This window comes from Salmo salar, chromosome 06 (assembly GCF_965601325.2).
Source record: "Salmo salar chromosome 06, fSalSal1, whole genome shotgun sequence".
Classification (NCBI taxonomy): Eukaryota; Metazoa; Chordata; class Actinopteri; order Salmoniformes; family Salmonidae; genus Salmo; species Salmo salar.
The window spans coordinates 22,917-39,575 of NC_138296.1; the positions used below are offsets into that span (position 1 = coordinate 22,917).

The following is a 16,659-nucleotide window of genomic DNA, read 5'->3' on the forward strand; positions in this document are numbered from 1 at the left end:
GAGAGGAACCAGGCTATGAGGGGTGGCCAGTCCTCTTCTGGCTGTACTGGGTAGAGAGGAACCAGGCTATGAGGGGTGGCCAGTCCTCTTCTGGCTGTACTGGGTAGAGAGGAACCAGGCTATGAGGGGTGGCCAGTCCTCTTCTGGCTGTACTGGGTAGAGAGGAACCAGGCTATGAGGGGTGGCCAGTCCTCTTCTGGCTGTACTGGGTAGAGAGGAACCAGGCTATGAGGGGTGGCCAGTCCTCTTCTGGCTGTACTGGGTAGAGAGGAACCAGGCTATGAGGGGTGGCCAGTCCTCTTCTGGCTGTACTGGGTAGAGAGGAACCAGGCTATGAGGGGTGGCTAGTCCTCTTCTGGCTGTACTGGGTAGAGAAGGAACCAGGCTATGAGGGGTGGCCAGTCCTCTTCTGGCTGTACAGGGTAGAGAGGAACCAGGCTATGAGGGGTGGCCAGTCCTCTTCTGGCTGTACTGGGTAGAGAGGAACCAGGCTATGAGGGGTGGCCAGTCCTCTTCTGGCTGTACTGGGTAGAGAGGAACCAGGCTATGAGGGGTGGCCAGTCCTCTTCTGGCTGTACTGGGTAGAGAGGAACCAGGCTATGAGGGGTGGCTAGTCCTCTTCTGGCTGTACTGGGTAGAGAGGAACCAGGCTATGAGGGGTGGCCAGTCCTCTTCTGGCTGTACTGGGTAGAGAGGAACCAGGCTATGAGGGGTGGCCAGTCCTCTTCTGGCTGTACTGGGTAGAGAGGAACCAGGCTATGAGGGGTGGCTAGTCCTCTTCTGGCTGTGCCATATATACATATAATAAACATGATATATATATATATGTATATGTATATGGATATATATATATATGTATATATATGTATATAGTATATATATGTATATATGTATATGTGTGTGTTATATATATATATATATATATAGTGGCTGTCTCACATAGAGACCTGATCTCTGTCTATAATACACATGACATGTATACAAAACATTAAGAATGCCTTCTCTTTCCATGACATTAGACTGACCAGGTGAATCCAGGTAAAGCTACGATCCCTTATTGATGTCACTTGTTAAATCCACTTCCAATCAGTGTAGATGAAGGAGAAGAGGAGACAGGTTAAAGAAGGATTTCTAAGCCTTGAGACAAATGAGGCAGTGTGTGTGTGCGCGCCATTCGGAGGGTGTATGAGCGAGACAAAATGTTTGTTGTCTTTGAACGGGGGATGGTAGTAGGTGTCAGGTGCACTGTGTGTTTGAGTCAAGAACTGCAACGCTGCTGTTTTTTTTTTTCTTCACACTCAACAGTTTCCAGTGTGTAACAAGAATGGTCCACCACCTCCTCAAGGACATCCAGACAGAACATGTGGGAAGCTTTTGGAGTCGATATGTGGGAAGCTTTTGGAGTCGATATGTGGGAAGCTTTTGGAGTCGATATGTGGGAAGCTTTTGGAGTCGATATGTGGGAAGCTTTTGGAGTCGATATGTGGGAAGCTTTTGGAGTCGATATGTGGGAAGCTTTTGGAGTCGATATGTGGGAAGCTTTTGGAGTCGATATGTGGGAAGCTTTTGGAGTCGACATGTGGGAAGCTTTTGGAGTCGACATGTGGGAAGCTTTTGGAGTCGACATGTGGGAAGCTTTTGGAGTCGACATGTGGGAAGCTTTTGGAGTCGACATGTGGGAAGCTTTCGACACCTTGTAGAGTTCATGCCCCGACTAAATAGGGCAGTTCTGAGGGCCAAAGGGGGCTGTAACTCAATATTAGGGAGGTGTTTTTAATGTTTTCTTCAAATCTGTAGTGCGTTTCTGTTCTTTCCTGACCCTCTTGTCAGTCTCTAACCCTGCTCTCCTCTTGGCCCCGCCTAGGCATGGACCTGTCAGCCAATCAGGATGAGGAGGGAGACCAGGAAGTGTTCCAGGTGGAGATGAGTCGTGAGAACAGGAAGTGCGCGTTCCGGACCGCCGCCGGGAAGTACTGGACCCTCACCACCTCTGGAGGATTGCAGTGTACCGCCTCCACTAAGTAATAACACACACACACGCCATACCATACACACACAATACACACGCCATACCATACACACACAATACACACACCACACCATACACACACAATACACACACCACACCATACACACACAATGCACACACCATACCATACACACACAATACACACACCATACCATACACACACAATGCACACACACACACACACACACACACACACACCACACACACACACACACACACACACACACACACACCATACACACACACACACACACACCATACACACAGTGTACCGCCTCCACTAAGTAATAACATACACATACCATACACACACACACATACCATACACGCACATACCACACACACACACACCCACACACACACACACACACACACAGAGTCTTGTACAGCTAACCTTGTGTGGGGGGGACACAATTCAGTCCCATTCAAAACCCTATTTTCCCTAACCCTCAACTCCTGACCTCAACCCTCAACTCCTAACCCTCAACTCCTAACCCTCAACTCCTAACCCTCAACTCCTAACCCTCAACTCCTAACGAAAATCTAACACTAATTCTAACTTAAACCCCCTTAGAATTAGCGTTTTGACCTCGTGGGGACTAACAAAATGTCCCCCAGTTAGTCAGATTTTTTTGTTTGTTTACTCTTCTTGTGGGGACTTCAGGTCCACACACACACACACACACACACACACACCATGAATGCTGAGTGGTAATGATCCAGCAGACCTTCTCAGGTTGTTGTGATTTCGACGTTTGACGGCTGGTGTCAAGTTTCTCGAGTGCTCTGTCGCCCACGGGGTGGTGTGGGTCCTGTAATTTAGCTGCAGTATATCGACTGTTGGCTGCAGTAATTTAGCTGGGGTAATTTAGCTGGGGTAATTTAGCTGCGGTAATTTAGCTGTCAGCTAGCTGCAGTAATTTAGCTGCAGTTAGCTGCAGTATATCGACCAGCACCCTGCTTCATTGCTCCATAAAGGGGTGGCTCCAGTAATAGATGTTATTACAATGTTCTACCCTGTTGAGAATTATATTAACTGTGTGTGTGTGTGTGTGTGTGTGTGTGTGTGTGTGTGTGTGTGTGTGTGTGTGTGTGTGTGTGTGTGTGTGTGTGTGTGTGTGTGTGTGTGTGTGTGTGTGTGTGTGTGTGTGTGTAGGACTGCCAACTGTTACTTTGACATGGAGTACTGTGGTAAGAAGCTGACCCTCCGTGCCGCCAACGGGAAATACGTCGCCGCCAAGAAGAACGGCCAGCTAGCCGCTACCATCGACGTTGCCGGTCAGTGTGTGTGTTAAAACAGCTCTGCCTTCTGGGTAGTAAAAATAAACACAGCAGTGTGTTCCAGATGGTTTGGGTCAAGGGTCATACCAACTCCTAGTCAGTTTCTCCCTGGGGTGTTGGAGAGAGAGCGTCCCCAGGCTAGGGTGTGAGAGACTGAGTGACACCCCAGGAGAGGAGGGTATAACCTTTGACCTAAAGGCTTTCTGACGGCATGGGTAATGTGTTTTTTTTTTTTTGTCCTTCCAGGTGAGTCTGAGGAGTTCCTGATGAAGCTGATTAACCGTCCAATCATAGTCCTCCGTGGGGAACACGGTTTCATCGGGTGTCGTAAAGTCACGGGAACCCTGGACTCCAACCGTTCCTCCTATGACTGCTTTACCCTGACCTTCAGAGAGGGGCCCTACAGCTTACAGGGTTAGTATACACACTACTTTACCCTGACCTTCAGAGAGGGGCCCTACAGCTTACAGGGTTAGTATACACACTACTTTACCCTGACCTTCAGAGAGGGGCCCTACAGCTTACAGGGTTAGTATACACACTACTTTACCCTGACCTTCAGAGAGGGGCCCTACAGCTTACAGGGTTAGTATACACACTACTTTACCCTGACCTTCAGAGAGGGGCCCTACAGCTTACAGGGTTAGTATACACACTACTTTACCCTGACCTTCAGAGAGGGGCCCTACAGCTTACAGGGTTAGTATACACACTACTTTACCCTGACCTTCAGAGAGGGGCCCTACAGCTTACAGGGTTAGTATACACACTACTTTACCCTGACCTTCAGAGAGGGGCCCTACAGCTTACAGGGTTAGTATACACACTACTTTACCCTGACCTTCAGAGAGGGGCCCTACAGCTTACAGGGTTAGTATACACACTACTTTACCCTGACCTTCAGAGAGGGGCCCTACAGCTTACAGGGTTAGTATACACACTACTTTACCCTGACCTTCAGAGAGGGGCCCTACAGCTTACAGGGTTAGTATACACACTACTTTACCCTGACCTTCAGAGAGGGGCCCTACAGCTTACAGGGTTAGTATACACACTACTTTACCCTGACCTTCAGAGAGGGGCCCTACAGCTTACAGGGTTAGTATACACACTACTTTACCCTGACCTTCAGAGAGGGGCCCTACAGCTTACAGGGTTAGTATACACACTACTTTACCCTGACCTTCAGAGAGGGGCCCTACAGCTTACAGGGTTAGTATACACACTACTTTACCCTGACCTTCAGAGAGGGGCCCTACAGCTTACAGGGTTAGTATACACACTACTTTACCCTGACCTTCAGAGAGGGGCCCTACAGCTTACAGGGTTAGTATACACACTACTTTACCCTGACCTTCAGAGAGGGGCCCTACAGCTTACAGGGTTAGTATACACACTACTTTACCCTGACCTTCAGAGAGGGGCCCTACAGCTTACAGGGTTAGTATACACACTACTTTACCCTGACCTTCAGAGAGGGGCCCTACAGCTTACAGGGTTAGTATACACACTACTTTACCCTGACCTTCAGAGAGGGGACCTACAGCTTACAGGGTTAGTATACACACTACTTTACCCTGACCTTCAGAGAGGGGCCCTACAGCTTACAGGGTTAGTATACACACTACTTTACCCTGACCTTCAGAGAGGGGCCCTACAGCTTACAGGGTTAGTATACACACTACTTTACCCTGACCTTCAGAGAGGGGCCCTACAGCTTACAGGGTTAGTATACACACTACTTTACCCTGACCTTCAGAGAGGGGCCCTACAGCTTACAGGGTTAGTATACACACTACTTTACCCTGACCTTCAGAGAGGGGACCTACAGCTTACAGGGTTAGTATACACACTACTTTACCCTGACCTTCAGAGAGGGGCCCTACAGCTTACAGGGTTAGTATACACACTACTTTACCCTGACCTTCAGAGAGGGGCCCTACAGCTTACAGGGTTAGTATACACACTACTTTACCCTGACCTTCAGAGAGGGGCCCTACAGCTTACAGGGTTAGTATACACACTACTTTACCCTGACCTTCAGAGAGGGGCCCTACAGCTTACAGGGTTAGTATACACACTACTTTACCCTGACCTTCAGAGAGGGGCCCTACAGCTTACAGGGTTAGTATACACACTACTTTACCCTGACCTTCAGAGAGGGGCCCTACAGCTTACAGGGTTAGTATACACACTACTTTACCCTGACCTTCAGAGAGGGGCCCTACAGCTTACAGGGTTAGTATACACACTACTTTACCCTGACCTTCAGAGAGGGGCCCTACAGCTTACAGGGTTAGTATACACACTACTTTACCCTGACCTTCAGAGAGGGGCCCTACAGCTTACAGGGTTAGTATACACACTACTTTACCCTGACCTTCAGAGAGGGGCCCTACAGCTTACAGGGTTAGTATACACACTACTTTACCCTGACCTTCAGAGAGGGGCCCTACAGCTTACAGGGTTAGTATACACACTACTTTACCCTGACCTTCAGAGAGGGGCCCTACAGCTTACAGGGTTAGTATACACACTACTTTACCCTGACCTTCAGAGAGGGGCCCTACAGCTTACAGGGTTAGTATACACACTACTTTACCCTGACCTTCAGAGAGGGGCCCTACAGCTTACAGGGTTAGTATACACACTACTTTACCCTGACCTTCAGAGAGGGGCCCTACAGCTTACAGGGTTAGTATACACACTACTTTACCCTGACCTTCAGAGAGGGGCCCTACAGCTTACAGGGTTAGTATACACACTACTTTACCCTGACCTTCAGAGAGGGGCCCTACAGCTTACAGGGTTAGTATACACACTACTTTACCCTGACCTTCAGAGAGGGGCCCTACAGCTTACAGGGTTAGTATACACACTACTTTACCCTGACCTTCAGAGAGGGGCCCTACAGCTTACAGGGTTAGTATACACACTACTTTACCCTGACCTTCAGAGAGGGGCCCTACAGCTTACAGGGTTAGTATACACACTACTTTACCCTGACCTTCAGAGAGGGGCCCTACAGCTTACAGGGTTAGTATACACACTACTTTACCCTGACCTTCAGAGAGGGGCCCTACAGCTTACAGGGTTAGTATACACACTACTTTACCCTGACCTTCAGAGAGGGGCCCTACAGCTTACAGGGTTAGTATACACACTACTTTACCCTGACCTTCAGAGAGGGGCCCTACAGCTTACAGGGTTAGTATACACACTACTTTACCCTGACCTTCAGAGAGGGGCCCTACAGCTTACAGGGTTAGTATACACACTACTTTACCCTGACCTTCAGAGAGGGGCCCTACAGCTTACAGGGTTAGTATACACACTACTTTACCCTGACCTTCAGAGAGGGGCCCTACAGCTTACAGGGTTAGTATACACACTACTTTACCCTGACCTTCAGAGAGGGGCCCTACAGCTTACAGGGTTAGTATACACACTACTTTACCCTGACCTTCAGAGAGGGGCCCTACAGCTTACAGGGTTAGTATACACACTACTTTACCCTGACCTTCAGAGAGGGGCCCTACAGCTTACAGGGTTAGTATACACACTACTTTACCCTGACCTTCAGAGAGGGGCCCTACAGCTTACAGGGTTAGTATACACACTACTTTACCCTGACCTTCAGAGAGGGGCCCTACAGCTTACAGGGTTAGTATACACACTACTTTACCCTGACCTTCAGAGAGGGGCCCTACAGCTTACAGGGTTAGTATACACACTACTTTACCCTGACCTTCAGAGAGGGGCCCTACAGCTTACAGGGTTAGTATACACACTACTTTACCCTGACCTTCAGAGAGGGGCCCTACAGCTTACAGGGTTAGTATACACACTACTTTACCCTGACCTTCAGAGAGGGGCCCTACAGCTTACAGGGTTAGTATACACACTACTTTACCCTGACCTTCAGAGAGGGGCCCTACAGCTTACAGGGTTAGTATACACACTACTTTACCCTGACCTTCAGAGAGGGGCCCTACAGCTTACAGGGTTAGTATACACACTGCTTTACCCTGACCTTCAGAGAGGGGCCCTACAGCTTACAGGGTTAGTATACACACTACTTTACCCTGACCTTCAGAGAGGGGCCCTACAGCTTACAGGGTTAGTATACACACTACTTTACCCTGACCTTCAGAGAGGGGCCCTACAGCTTACAGGGTTAGTATACACACTACTTTACCCTGACCTTCAGAGAGGGGCCCTACAGCTTACAGGGTTAGTATACACACTACTTTACCCTGACCTTCAGAGAGGGGCCCTACAGCTTACAGGGTTAGTATACACACTACTTTACCCTGACCTTCAGAGAGGGGCCCTACAGCTTACAGGGTTAGTATACACACTACTTTACCCTGACCTTCAGAGAGGGGCCCTACAGCTTACAGGGTTAGTATACACACTACTTTACCCTGACCTTCAGAGAGGGGCCCTACAGCTTACAGGGTTAGTATACACACTACTTTACCCTGACCTTCAGAGAGGGGCCCTACAGCTTACAGGGTTAGTATACACACTACTTTACCCTGACCTTCAGAGAGGGGCCCTACAGCTTACAGGGTTAGTATACACACTACTTTACCCTGACCTTCAGAGAGGGGCCCTACAGCTTACAGGGTTAGTATACACACTACTTTACCCTGACCTTCAGAGAGGGGCCCTACAGCTTACAGGGTTAGTATACACACTACTTTACCCTGACCTTCAGAGAGGGGCCCTACAGCTTACAGGGTTAGTATACACACTACTTTACCCTGACCTTCAGAGAGGGGCCCTACAGCTTACAGGGTTAGTATACACACTACTTTACCCTGACCTTCAGAGAGGGGCCCTACAGCTTACAGGGTTAGTATACACACTACTTTACCCTGACCTTCAGAGAGGGGCCCTACAGCTTACAGGGTTAGTATACACACTACTTTACCCTGACCTTCAGAGAGGGGACCTACAGCTTACAGGGTTAGTATACACACTACTTTACCCTGACCTTCAGAGAGGGGACCTACAGCTTACAGGGTTAGTATACACACTACTTTACCCTGACCTTCAGAGAGGGGCCCTACAGCTTACAGGGTTAGTATACACACTACTTTACCCTGACCTTCAGAGAGGGGACCTACAGCTTACAGGGTTAGTATACACACTACTTTACCCTGACCTTCAGAGAGGGGACCTACAGCTTACAGGGTTAGTATACACACTACTTTACCCTGACCTTCAGAGAGGGGCCCTACAGCTTACAGGGTTAGTATACACACTACTTTACCCTGACCTTCAGAGAGGGGACCTACAGCTTACAGGGTTAGTATACACACTACTTTACCCTGACCTTCAGAGAGGGGACCTACAGCTTACAGGGTTAGTATACACACTACTTTACCCTGACCTTCAGAGAGGGGCCCTACAGCTTACAGGGTTAGTATACACACTACTTTACCCTGACCTTCAGAGAGGGGCCCTACAGCTTACAGGGTTAGTATACACACTACTTTACCCTGACCTTCAGAGAGGGGCCCTACAGCTTACAGGGTTAGTATACACACTACTTTACCCTGACCTTCAGAGAGGGGCCCTACAGCTTACAGGGTTAGTATACACACTACTTTACCCTGACCTTCAGAGAGGGGCCCTACAGCTTACAGGGTTAGTATACACACTACTTTACCCTGACCTTCAGAGAGGGGCCCTACAGCTTACAGGGTTAGTATACACACTACTTTACCCTGACCTTCAGAGAGGGGCCCTACAGCTTACAGGGTTAGTATACACACTACTTTACCCTGACCTTCAGAGAGGGGACCTACAGCTTACAGGGTTAGTATACACACTACTTTACCCTGACCTTCAGAGAGGGGACCTACAGCTTACAGGGTTAGTATACACACTACTTTACCCTGACCTTCAGAGAGGGGCCCTACAGCTTACAGGGTTAGTATACACACTACTTTACCCTGACCTTCAGAGAGGGGCCCTACAGCTTACAGGGTTAGTATACACACTACTTTACCCTGACCTTCAGAGAGGGGCCCTACAGCTTACAGGGTTAGTATACACACTACTTTACCCTGACCTTCAGAGAGGGGACCTACAGCTTACAGGGTTAGTATACACACTACTTTACCCTGACCTTCAGAGAGGGGCCCTACAGCTTACAGGGTTAGTATACACACTACTTTACCCTGACCTTCAGAGAGGGGCCCTACAGGGTCCGTACAGACATACATGGACACACAGGCTTTGCCTGAGACCTGAAGATTTGGCCGTTGGCTTCCCAAACTAATGTCTGTAGGATTTAAAGTGGACGGATGAACACCGACGAAATAATGGGATTGTATGTTTGGACGAGCAGTTAGACTGCCCTTTTCCAGAGGACGGTGTCTGACAGCTCAGATGGACTGGAGGAGCCTCACCATGACAACAACGAGCAGATTAGGACTCGTCCTGGATTATAAAACATGCTTCCAGGACACAGATTAGGACTAGTCCTGGATTATAAAACATGCTTCCAGGACACAGATTAGGACTCGTCCTGGATTATAAAACATGCTTCCAGGACACAGATTAGGACTCGTCCTGGATTATAAAACATGCTTCCAGGACACAGATTAGGACTCGTCCTGGATTATAAAACATGTTTCCAGGACACAGATTAGGACTCGTCCTGGATTATAAAACACCTCCACTGAACATGCTTCTTAATCCAGGACTATTCATAATCTTGTTTCCAGGAAACCACCAGTTTAAAATTTTAGAATAGTTATTTGACTCATTTTGGTTGTACCTGTTCTGAACGGTCCCCCTCTCCTCAGACTCGACGGGGAAATTCTGGATGGTGGGCAACGAGGCGTCAGTGGTGAGCAGCAGTGACACCCCCGTTGACTTCCTGTTAGAGTTCTGCGACTACAACAAGGTCGCTATCCGCTCCGTCGCCGACGGGAAGTATCTCCACGGCGACCACGCCGGCGTCCTGAAGGCCAACGCCGACGACCTGGAGACCGCCACGCTCTGGGAGTACTGACCCTTTCCGAGAGATCCCGTTACTACGACAACGCGGCACAGCGACCCTTCCCCCCCCCCCCCCTCCCTTAACTCCTGTGACCTCTCTCCATCCCTCCCATCTTTCTCTCAACTCTTGTCCTAACCCCTTCCCAGAACCCCCGGGGGCTGTGTTCAGTGTGGTGAAATGTCCACGATATTGTAGATGGGTGGGGGGGGGGGGGGGGGGGGGGTAAACACCTAGAGTTTGACACCATTATCTGTTTTACTTGATAATGAATCCCATCTCTTCGATTCTACACCGTACGTTTCTATGTGACTGTTGTGACGTTTCCACTGTTCTTGAACACGACAAAGGAGGGAGGGAGGGAGGGAGGGCTGGGGGAGGTATGTCCTTATGTAAGGCTTTCTTCACCTCCCTTTCCCCCTCTCTCCCTTTCCCCCCCTCTCTCTCTCCCTTTCCCCCTCTCTCCCTTTCCCCCCCTCTCTCTCTCTCTCTTTCCCCCCCTCTCTCTCTCTCTCTTTCCCCCCCTCTCTCTCTCTCCCTTTCCCCCCCTCTCTCTCTCTCCCTTTCCCCCCCCTCTCTCTCTCCCTTTTTCCCCCCTCTCTCTCTCCCTTTTCCCCCCTCTCTCTCTCTCCCTTTCCCCCCTCTCTCTCTCTCCCTTTTCCCCCCCTCTCTCTCTCCCTTTTCCCCCCTCTCTCTCTCCCTCTCCCCCCTCTCTCTCTCCTTTCCCCCCCTCTCTCTCTCCCTTTCCCCCCCTCTCTCTCTCCCTTTCCCCCCTCTCTCTCTCCCTTTCCCCCCCCTCTCTCTCTCCCTTTCCCCCCCTCACAGTTCCATTCTGCAGTACCCACCTGTATTTGTTGCCAAAGTTAGTGGGGCTGTGCACTTTTCCCCCCGTCCAATAGCAGCGTGGCTCGATGTGTCACTCAGTCCCAGATGTATGATTGGCCCATTCTCAAACAGCTGACCCCCCCCCCCCCCACACACAGAGCAGAGCTTTGTTAAAGCCCCTCCCCCCTTAGCTAAACACTTCTTCAACTGAACTCTTTCTCTCTCTATCCGTCTTTCTCTCTCTATCCGTCTTTCTCTCTCTATCCGTCTTTCTCTCTCTATCCGTCTTTCTCTCTCTATCCGTCTCTCTATCCGTCTCTCTATCCGTCTCTCTATCCGTCTCTCTATCCGTCTCTCTATCCGTCTCTCTCTATCCGTCTCTCTCTATCCGTCTCTCTCTATCCGTCTCTCTCTATCCGTCTCTCTCTATCCGTCTCTCTCTATCCGTCTCTCTATCCGTCTCTCTCTCTCTCTCTCTCTATCCGTCTCTCTCTCTCTCTCTCTCTATCCGTCTCTCTCTCTCTCTCTCTATCCGTCTCTCTCTCTCTCTCTCTCTATCCGTGTCTCTCTCTCTCTCTCTCTATCCGTGTCTCTCTCTCTCTCTCTATCCGTGTCTCTCTCTCTCTCTATCCGTGTCTCTCTCTCTCTCTCTATCCGTGTCTCTCTCTCTATCCGTCTCTGTCTCTCTCTCTCTATCCGTCTCTCTCTCTCTCTCTCTCTCCGTCTCTCTCTCTCTCTCTCTCTCTCTATCCGTGTCTCTCTCTCTATCCGTCTCTCTCTCTCTCTCTATCCGTCTCTGTGTGTTTATTTTGGTCTTTGTATCCAGGTGTCTCCCTCCACCTGTCTGTCTCTGTATTAAACAACACGTGGTGACAGACAGTATTTATCATCCATGACCTGATTTTGTTGGCCAGGATTCAATCCCACAATGCAATGTTTACGGTAAACGCTGCATATGTCGGCTTATTTTGAAATGACCCTTTTAGAAGAAGAAATAAAAGCAGTGATGATACAGAATCGGTTCTGTCTGGAAGTAGAGACCCGCTGGACTCTGAGCGCCGTGGAAAAACTGGAAGTGGATTCTGGAATGGGGTTTTACTCCCTCATCTCATAATATTGAATCACAGGAAATGTAAAATGTTCCAATGTGTAACCTAAAGGAAATGATGTCATCTAGCTGTGAGCTCATTGGTTGGAGATTTTTGGACAATGCGCCATTTTATTTGTATTTTTTAAATGGCGCATTGTCTAAAAAAAGCAGTGATGGTATTGAATCCGGGCCTTTCTGGAAGTAGAGACCCGCTGGTCTCTGAGCGTTGTGTAAAAACTGGAAGCGGATTCTGGAATGGGTTTTAGTCCCTCATCTCATATTGAATCACAGGAAATTTACAATGTTAACCTAGAGGAAATTATGTCTTCCTCTAGCTGTGAGCTCATTGGTGGAGATTTTGATCTCCCAGACAGGAAATAACCTGTTAAATGTTGTTTTCATGAAGGAAGTGTGTGTCCTTACAGCTGTCCAGAGCTCTGATCTGGTGGGACGTTAACCTCTCTGACTGGATCCCCGATCCCGGTCGGACGTTAACCTCTCTGACTGGATCCCCGATCCCGGTCGGACGTTAACCTCTCTGACGGGATCCCCGATCCCGGTCGGACGTTAACCTCTCTGACGGGATCCCCGATCCCGGTCGGACGTTAACCTCTCTGACGGGATCGCCGGTCGGACGTTAACCTCTCTGACGGGATCGCCGGTCGGACGTTAACCTCTCTGACGGGATCGCCGATCCCGTTCGGACGTTAAAACCTCTCTGACTGGAAGAATTTCTTTTAATTTCCCTCTCTAAAGGCACAGCCATTATCATGGAGAATGATCTGTTGGTCATTGATATAAAAACCATCTCACTTCCTGGTTTCACTCCTCCTCCACAACTGGAATCTGGTGCTTCATCTCCTCCATTATCATGTAAATGTGATCCACTGTGATCTAGTCCAAGAGGTCAATGATGTGGTGTTAGTGGATGGATATGTGTGTGTTGACTGTTGGTTCACACAGGTGAGAGGTTAGAGTACCTCACTGTAGTTCTTGGTAATGCCTGTGTATGACTCAAGTGTTTCTGGGTAATTTACTAAATGTAACTATATAAATAAATAAAAAATCCACTTTTTTTTATTTTTTTTTACTTTGTGAAACTGGAACTCTCTGTTTTATTTTTTTGGTGATTAAATCTTACTCTTGTGCCATTGGTTCACCTGGATGCCAACAACCAATAAAAGGGGATTTTGAACACTTACTACCTACGTGTCTGTTCTCTCTGTTTTTATTGGACACTGCAACACATCGTGATGGGCGGGCTTTACGTCGTCCTGTCGAATCAGGAAGTGGAGGATTTCTTTGTGATTTGAAACATTTTTTTTAGTCCACATCTCCTCCTCTAAATATGGTTTTAGGGGCCCAGTTTTTTTTTACCCCAAAAATAATCTGTATTTTGCCTATTGAATAGAACGGCGAGTCCCCATTTCAAGGTCAGTGATTCGTACGTTCTATTCATTCTATTTCTAAACACGTAATCCGATTTATTAACTTTCGGACAACATAGAGCTTCTACATCTCCAGGGCCTCAACTTACATTTACCAGCCGCGGTCCTGACTGACGACCACAATGGGGACAGCTAGTCTCGCTGGGGTCTGACACAAAAAATTACATACTTTACAACTGAAACATTTTAAGGGGGTGGAAGGTAGCCTTGGGGGGGGGGGGGGTTAGAGTAACTGAAAGGTTGCCTCGAGCTGACAAGGTGTAAAAAAAAAAAAAAAATCTTTCTGCCCTTTGAACGAGGCAGTTAATCGCTAGTAGGCCGTCATTTGTAAAATAAGAATTTGTTCTTAAACTGACTTGCCTAGTTAAAATAAAGGTCAAATTTGAGATGGGATAATGTACGTTCCCTTGAATTTGTTCTGGATTTGGGGACTGAAGAAACCCCGACTGGCTTTTTTAATTTTACCTTTATTTAACTCCGGAAAATTACAGAAAATGATGTCACGGCTTTAGAAGCTTCTGACAGGCTAATTGACATTATTTGAGTCAATTGAAGGTTTACCTGTGGATGTATTTCAAAGCCTACCTTCAAAACTCAGTGCCTCTTTGCTTGACATCATGGGGAAATCAAAAGAAATCAGCCAAGACCAAAAAATTGTAGGCCTCCACAAGTCTGGTTCATCCTTGGGAGCAATTTCCAAATGCCTGAAGGTACCACGTTCATCTGTACAAACAATAGTACGCAAGTATAAACACCATGGGACCACGCAGCCGTCATACCGCTCAGGACGGAGACTCGCTCTGTCTCCTAGAGATTAACTTACTTTGGTGCAAATCAATCCCAGAACAACAGCAAAGGACCTTGTGAAGATGCTGGAGGAAACGGGTACAAAAGTATCTATATCCACAGTAAAACGAGTCCTATAATCGACATAACCTGAAAGGCCGCTCAGCAAGGAAGAAGCCACTGCTCCAAAACCACCATAAAAAAGCCAGACTACGGTTTGCAACTGCACATGGGGACAAATATCGTACTTTTTGGGGAAATGTTCTCTGGTCTGATGAAACAAAAATAGAACTGTTTGGCCATAATGACCATCGTTATGTTTGGAGGAAAAAGGGGGAGGCTTTGCAAGCCGAAGAACACCATCCCAACTGTGAAGCACGGGGGTGAGAGCATCATGTTGTGGGGGTGCTTTGCTGCAGGAGGGACTGGTGCACTTCACAAAATAGATGGTATAATGAGGATGTAAAATTATGTGGATATATTGAAGCAACATCTCAAGACATCAGTCAGGAAGTTAAAGCTTGGTCGCAAATGGACAATGACCAAGCATATTTCTGAAGTTGTGGCAAAATGGCTTAAGGACAACAAAGTCAAGGTATTGAAGTGGCCATCACAAAGCCCTGACCTCAATCCTATAGAAAATGTGTGGCTCGAGCAAGGAGGCCTACAAACCTGACTCAGTTACACCAGCTCTTTCAGGAGGAAGGGGCCAAAATTCACCCAACTTATTGTGGGAAGCTTGTGGAAGGCTACCCGAAACGTTTGACCCAAGTTAAACAATTTAAAGGCAATGCTACCAAATACTAATTGAGTGTATGTAAACTTCTGACCCACTGGGAATGTGATGAAAGAAATAAAAGCTGGAATAAATCAATTCTCTCTACTATTATTCTGACATTTCACATCTTTAAAATAAAGTGGTGATCCTAACTGACCTAAGACAGGGAATTTTTACTAGGATTAAATGTCAGGAATTGTGAAAAACTGAGTTTAAATGTATTTGGCTGAGGTGTATGTAAACTTCTGACTTCAACTGTATATACCAGGCGGTGTCAGAGGAAAGCCCCAAAAAGACTCCAGGCACCCAAGTCATAGACTGTTCTCTCTGCTAACGCACGGCAAGCGGTACCGGAGCGCCAAGTCTAGGACCAAAAGGCTCCTTAACAGCTTCTACTCCCAAGCCATAAGACTACTGAACAGATAATCAAATGGCCACTCGGACAAGCTGGCTGTCATGTGCCTTTTATTGAGGAGTGGCTTCTGTCTGGCCACTCTACCGTAAAGGCCTGATTGGTGGAGTGCTGCAGAGATGGTTGTCCTTCTGGAAGGTTCTCCCATCTCCACAGAGGAACTCTGGAGCTCTGTCAGAGTGACCATCGGGTTCTTGTTCACCTCCCTGACCAAGGCCCTTCTCCCCCGATTGCTCAGTTTGGCCGGGCGGCCAGCTCTAGGAAGAGTCTTGGTGGTTCCAAACTTCTTCCATTTCAGAATGATGGAGGCCACTGTGTTCTTGGGGACCTTCAATACTGTATAAATGTTTTGGTTCCCTTCCCCAGATCTGTGCCTCGACACAATCCTGTCTCTGAGCTCTACGGACAGTTCCTTCGACCTCACGGCTTGGTTTTTGCTCTGACATGCGCTGTCAACTGTGGGACCTTATATAGACAGGTGTGTGCCTTTTCCAAATCATGTCCAATCAATTGAATTTACCACAGGTGGACTCCAATCAAGTTGTAGAAACATCTCAAGGATGATCAATGGAAACAGGAAGCACCTGAGCTCCATTTCAAGTCTCACAGCAAAGGGTCCTGAACACTCATGCAAATTTATTTTTAATACATTTTCCCAAAATATTCTACAAACATGTTTTTTTTTTTGCTTTGTCATTATGGGGTATTGTGTTTTAAATGTATTTAATACATTTTAGAATAAGGCTGTAACGGATTGTGTAAGAAAGGGAAAGGGTTCATAATGCTCTTTCTCTTGTATTGTAATTTATCCTGTATTAGACCTAGAGACCTAATTTACACTGTATTGTGTATTAGACCTAGTTTATTGTGTGTATGTAGGCTGTGTGTGAGACATGTAAAATGTATTTCAGTCCTTGACTAATAAAGCTCTGTAATATATATTAAATCTCATGTTTCATGTGGACCCCCAGGAAGATTAGCCGATGATTTTT

The 16,659-nt window shown here is 47.7% G+C and overlaps 1 protein-coding gene across 1 annotated transcript in view; it reads left to right on the top strand.

The window, feature by feature from the left end:
- The window catches only part of LOC106593115 (fascin), a 31,959-nt gene extending 18,515 nt beyond the window's left edge, over positions 1-13,444 (top strand). The window contains exons 5-8 of the mRNA XM_082976187.1: positions 1,865-2,021; positions 3,186-3,307; positions 3,557-3,724; positions 10,135-13,444. Of these exons, the coding sequence (XP_082832313.1) occupies positions 1,865-2,021; positions 3,186-3,307; positions 3,557-3,724; positions 10,135-10,343 (656 nt within the window). The 3' untranslated portion in view covers positions 10,344-13,444. The remainder of the gene's footprint in view (positions 1-1,864; positions 2,022-3,185; positions 3,308-3,556; positions 3,725-10,134) is intronic.
- Positions 13,445-16,659: the final 3,215 nt, after the last annotated feature.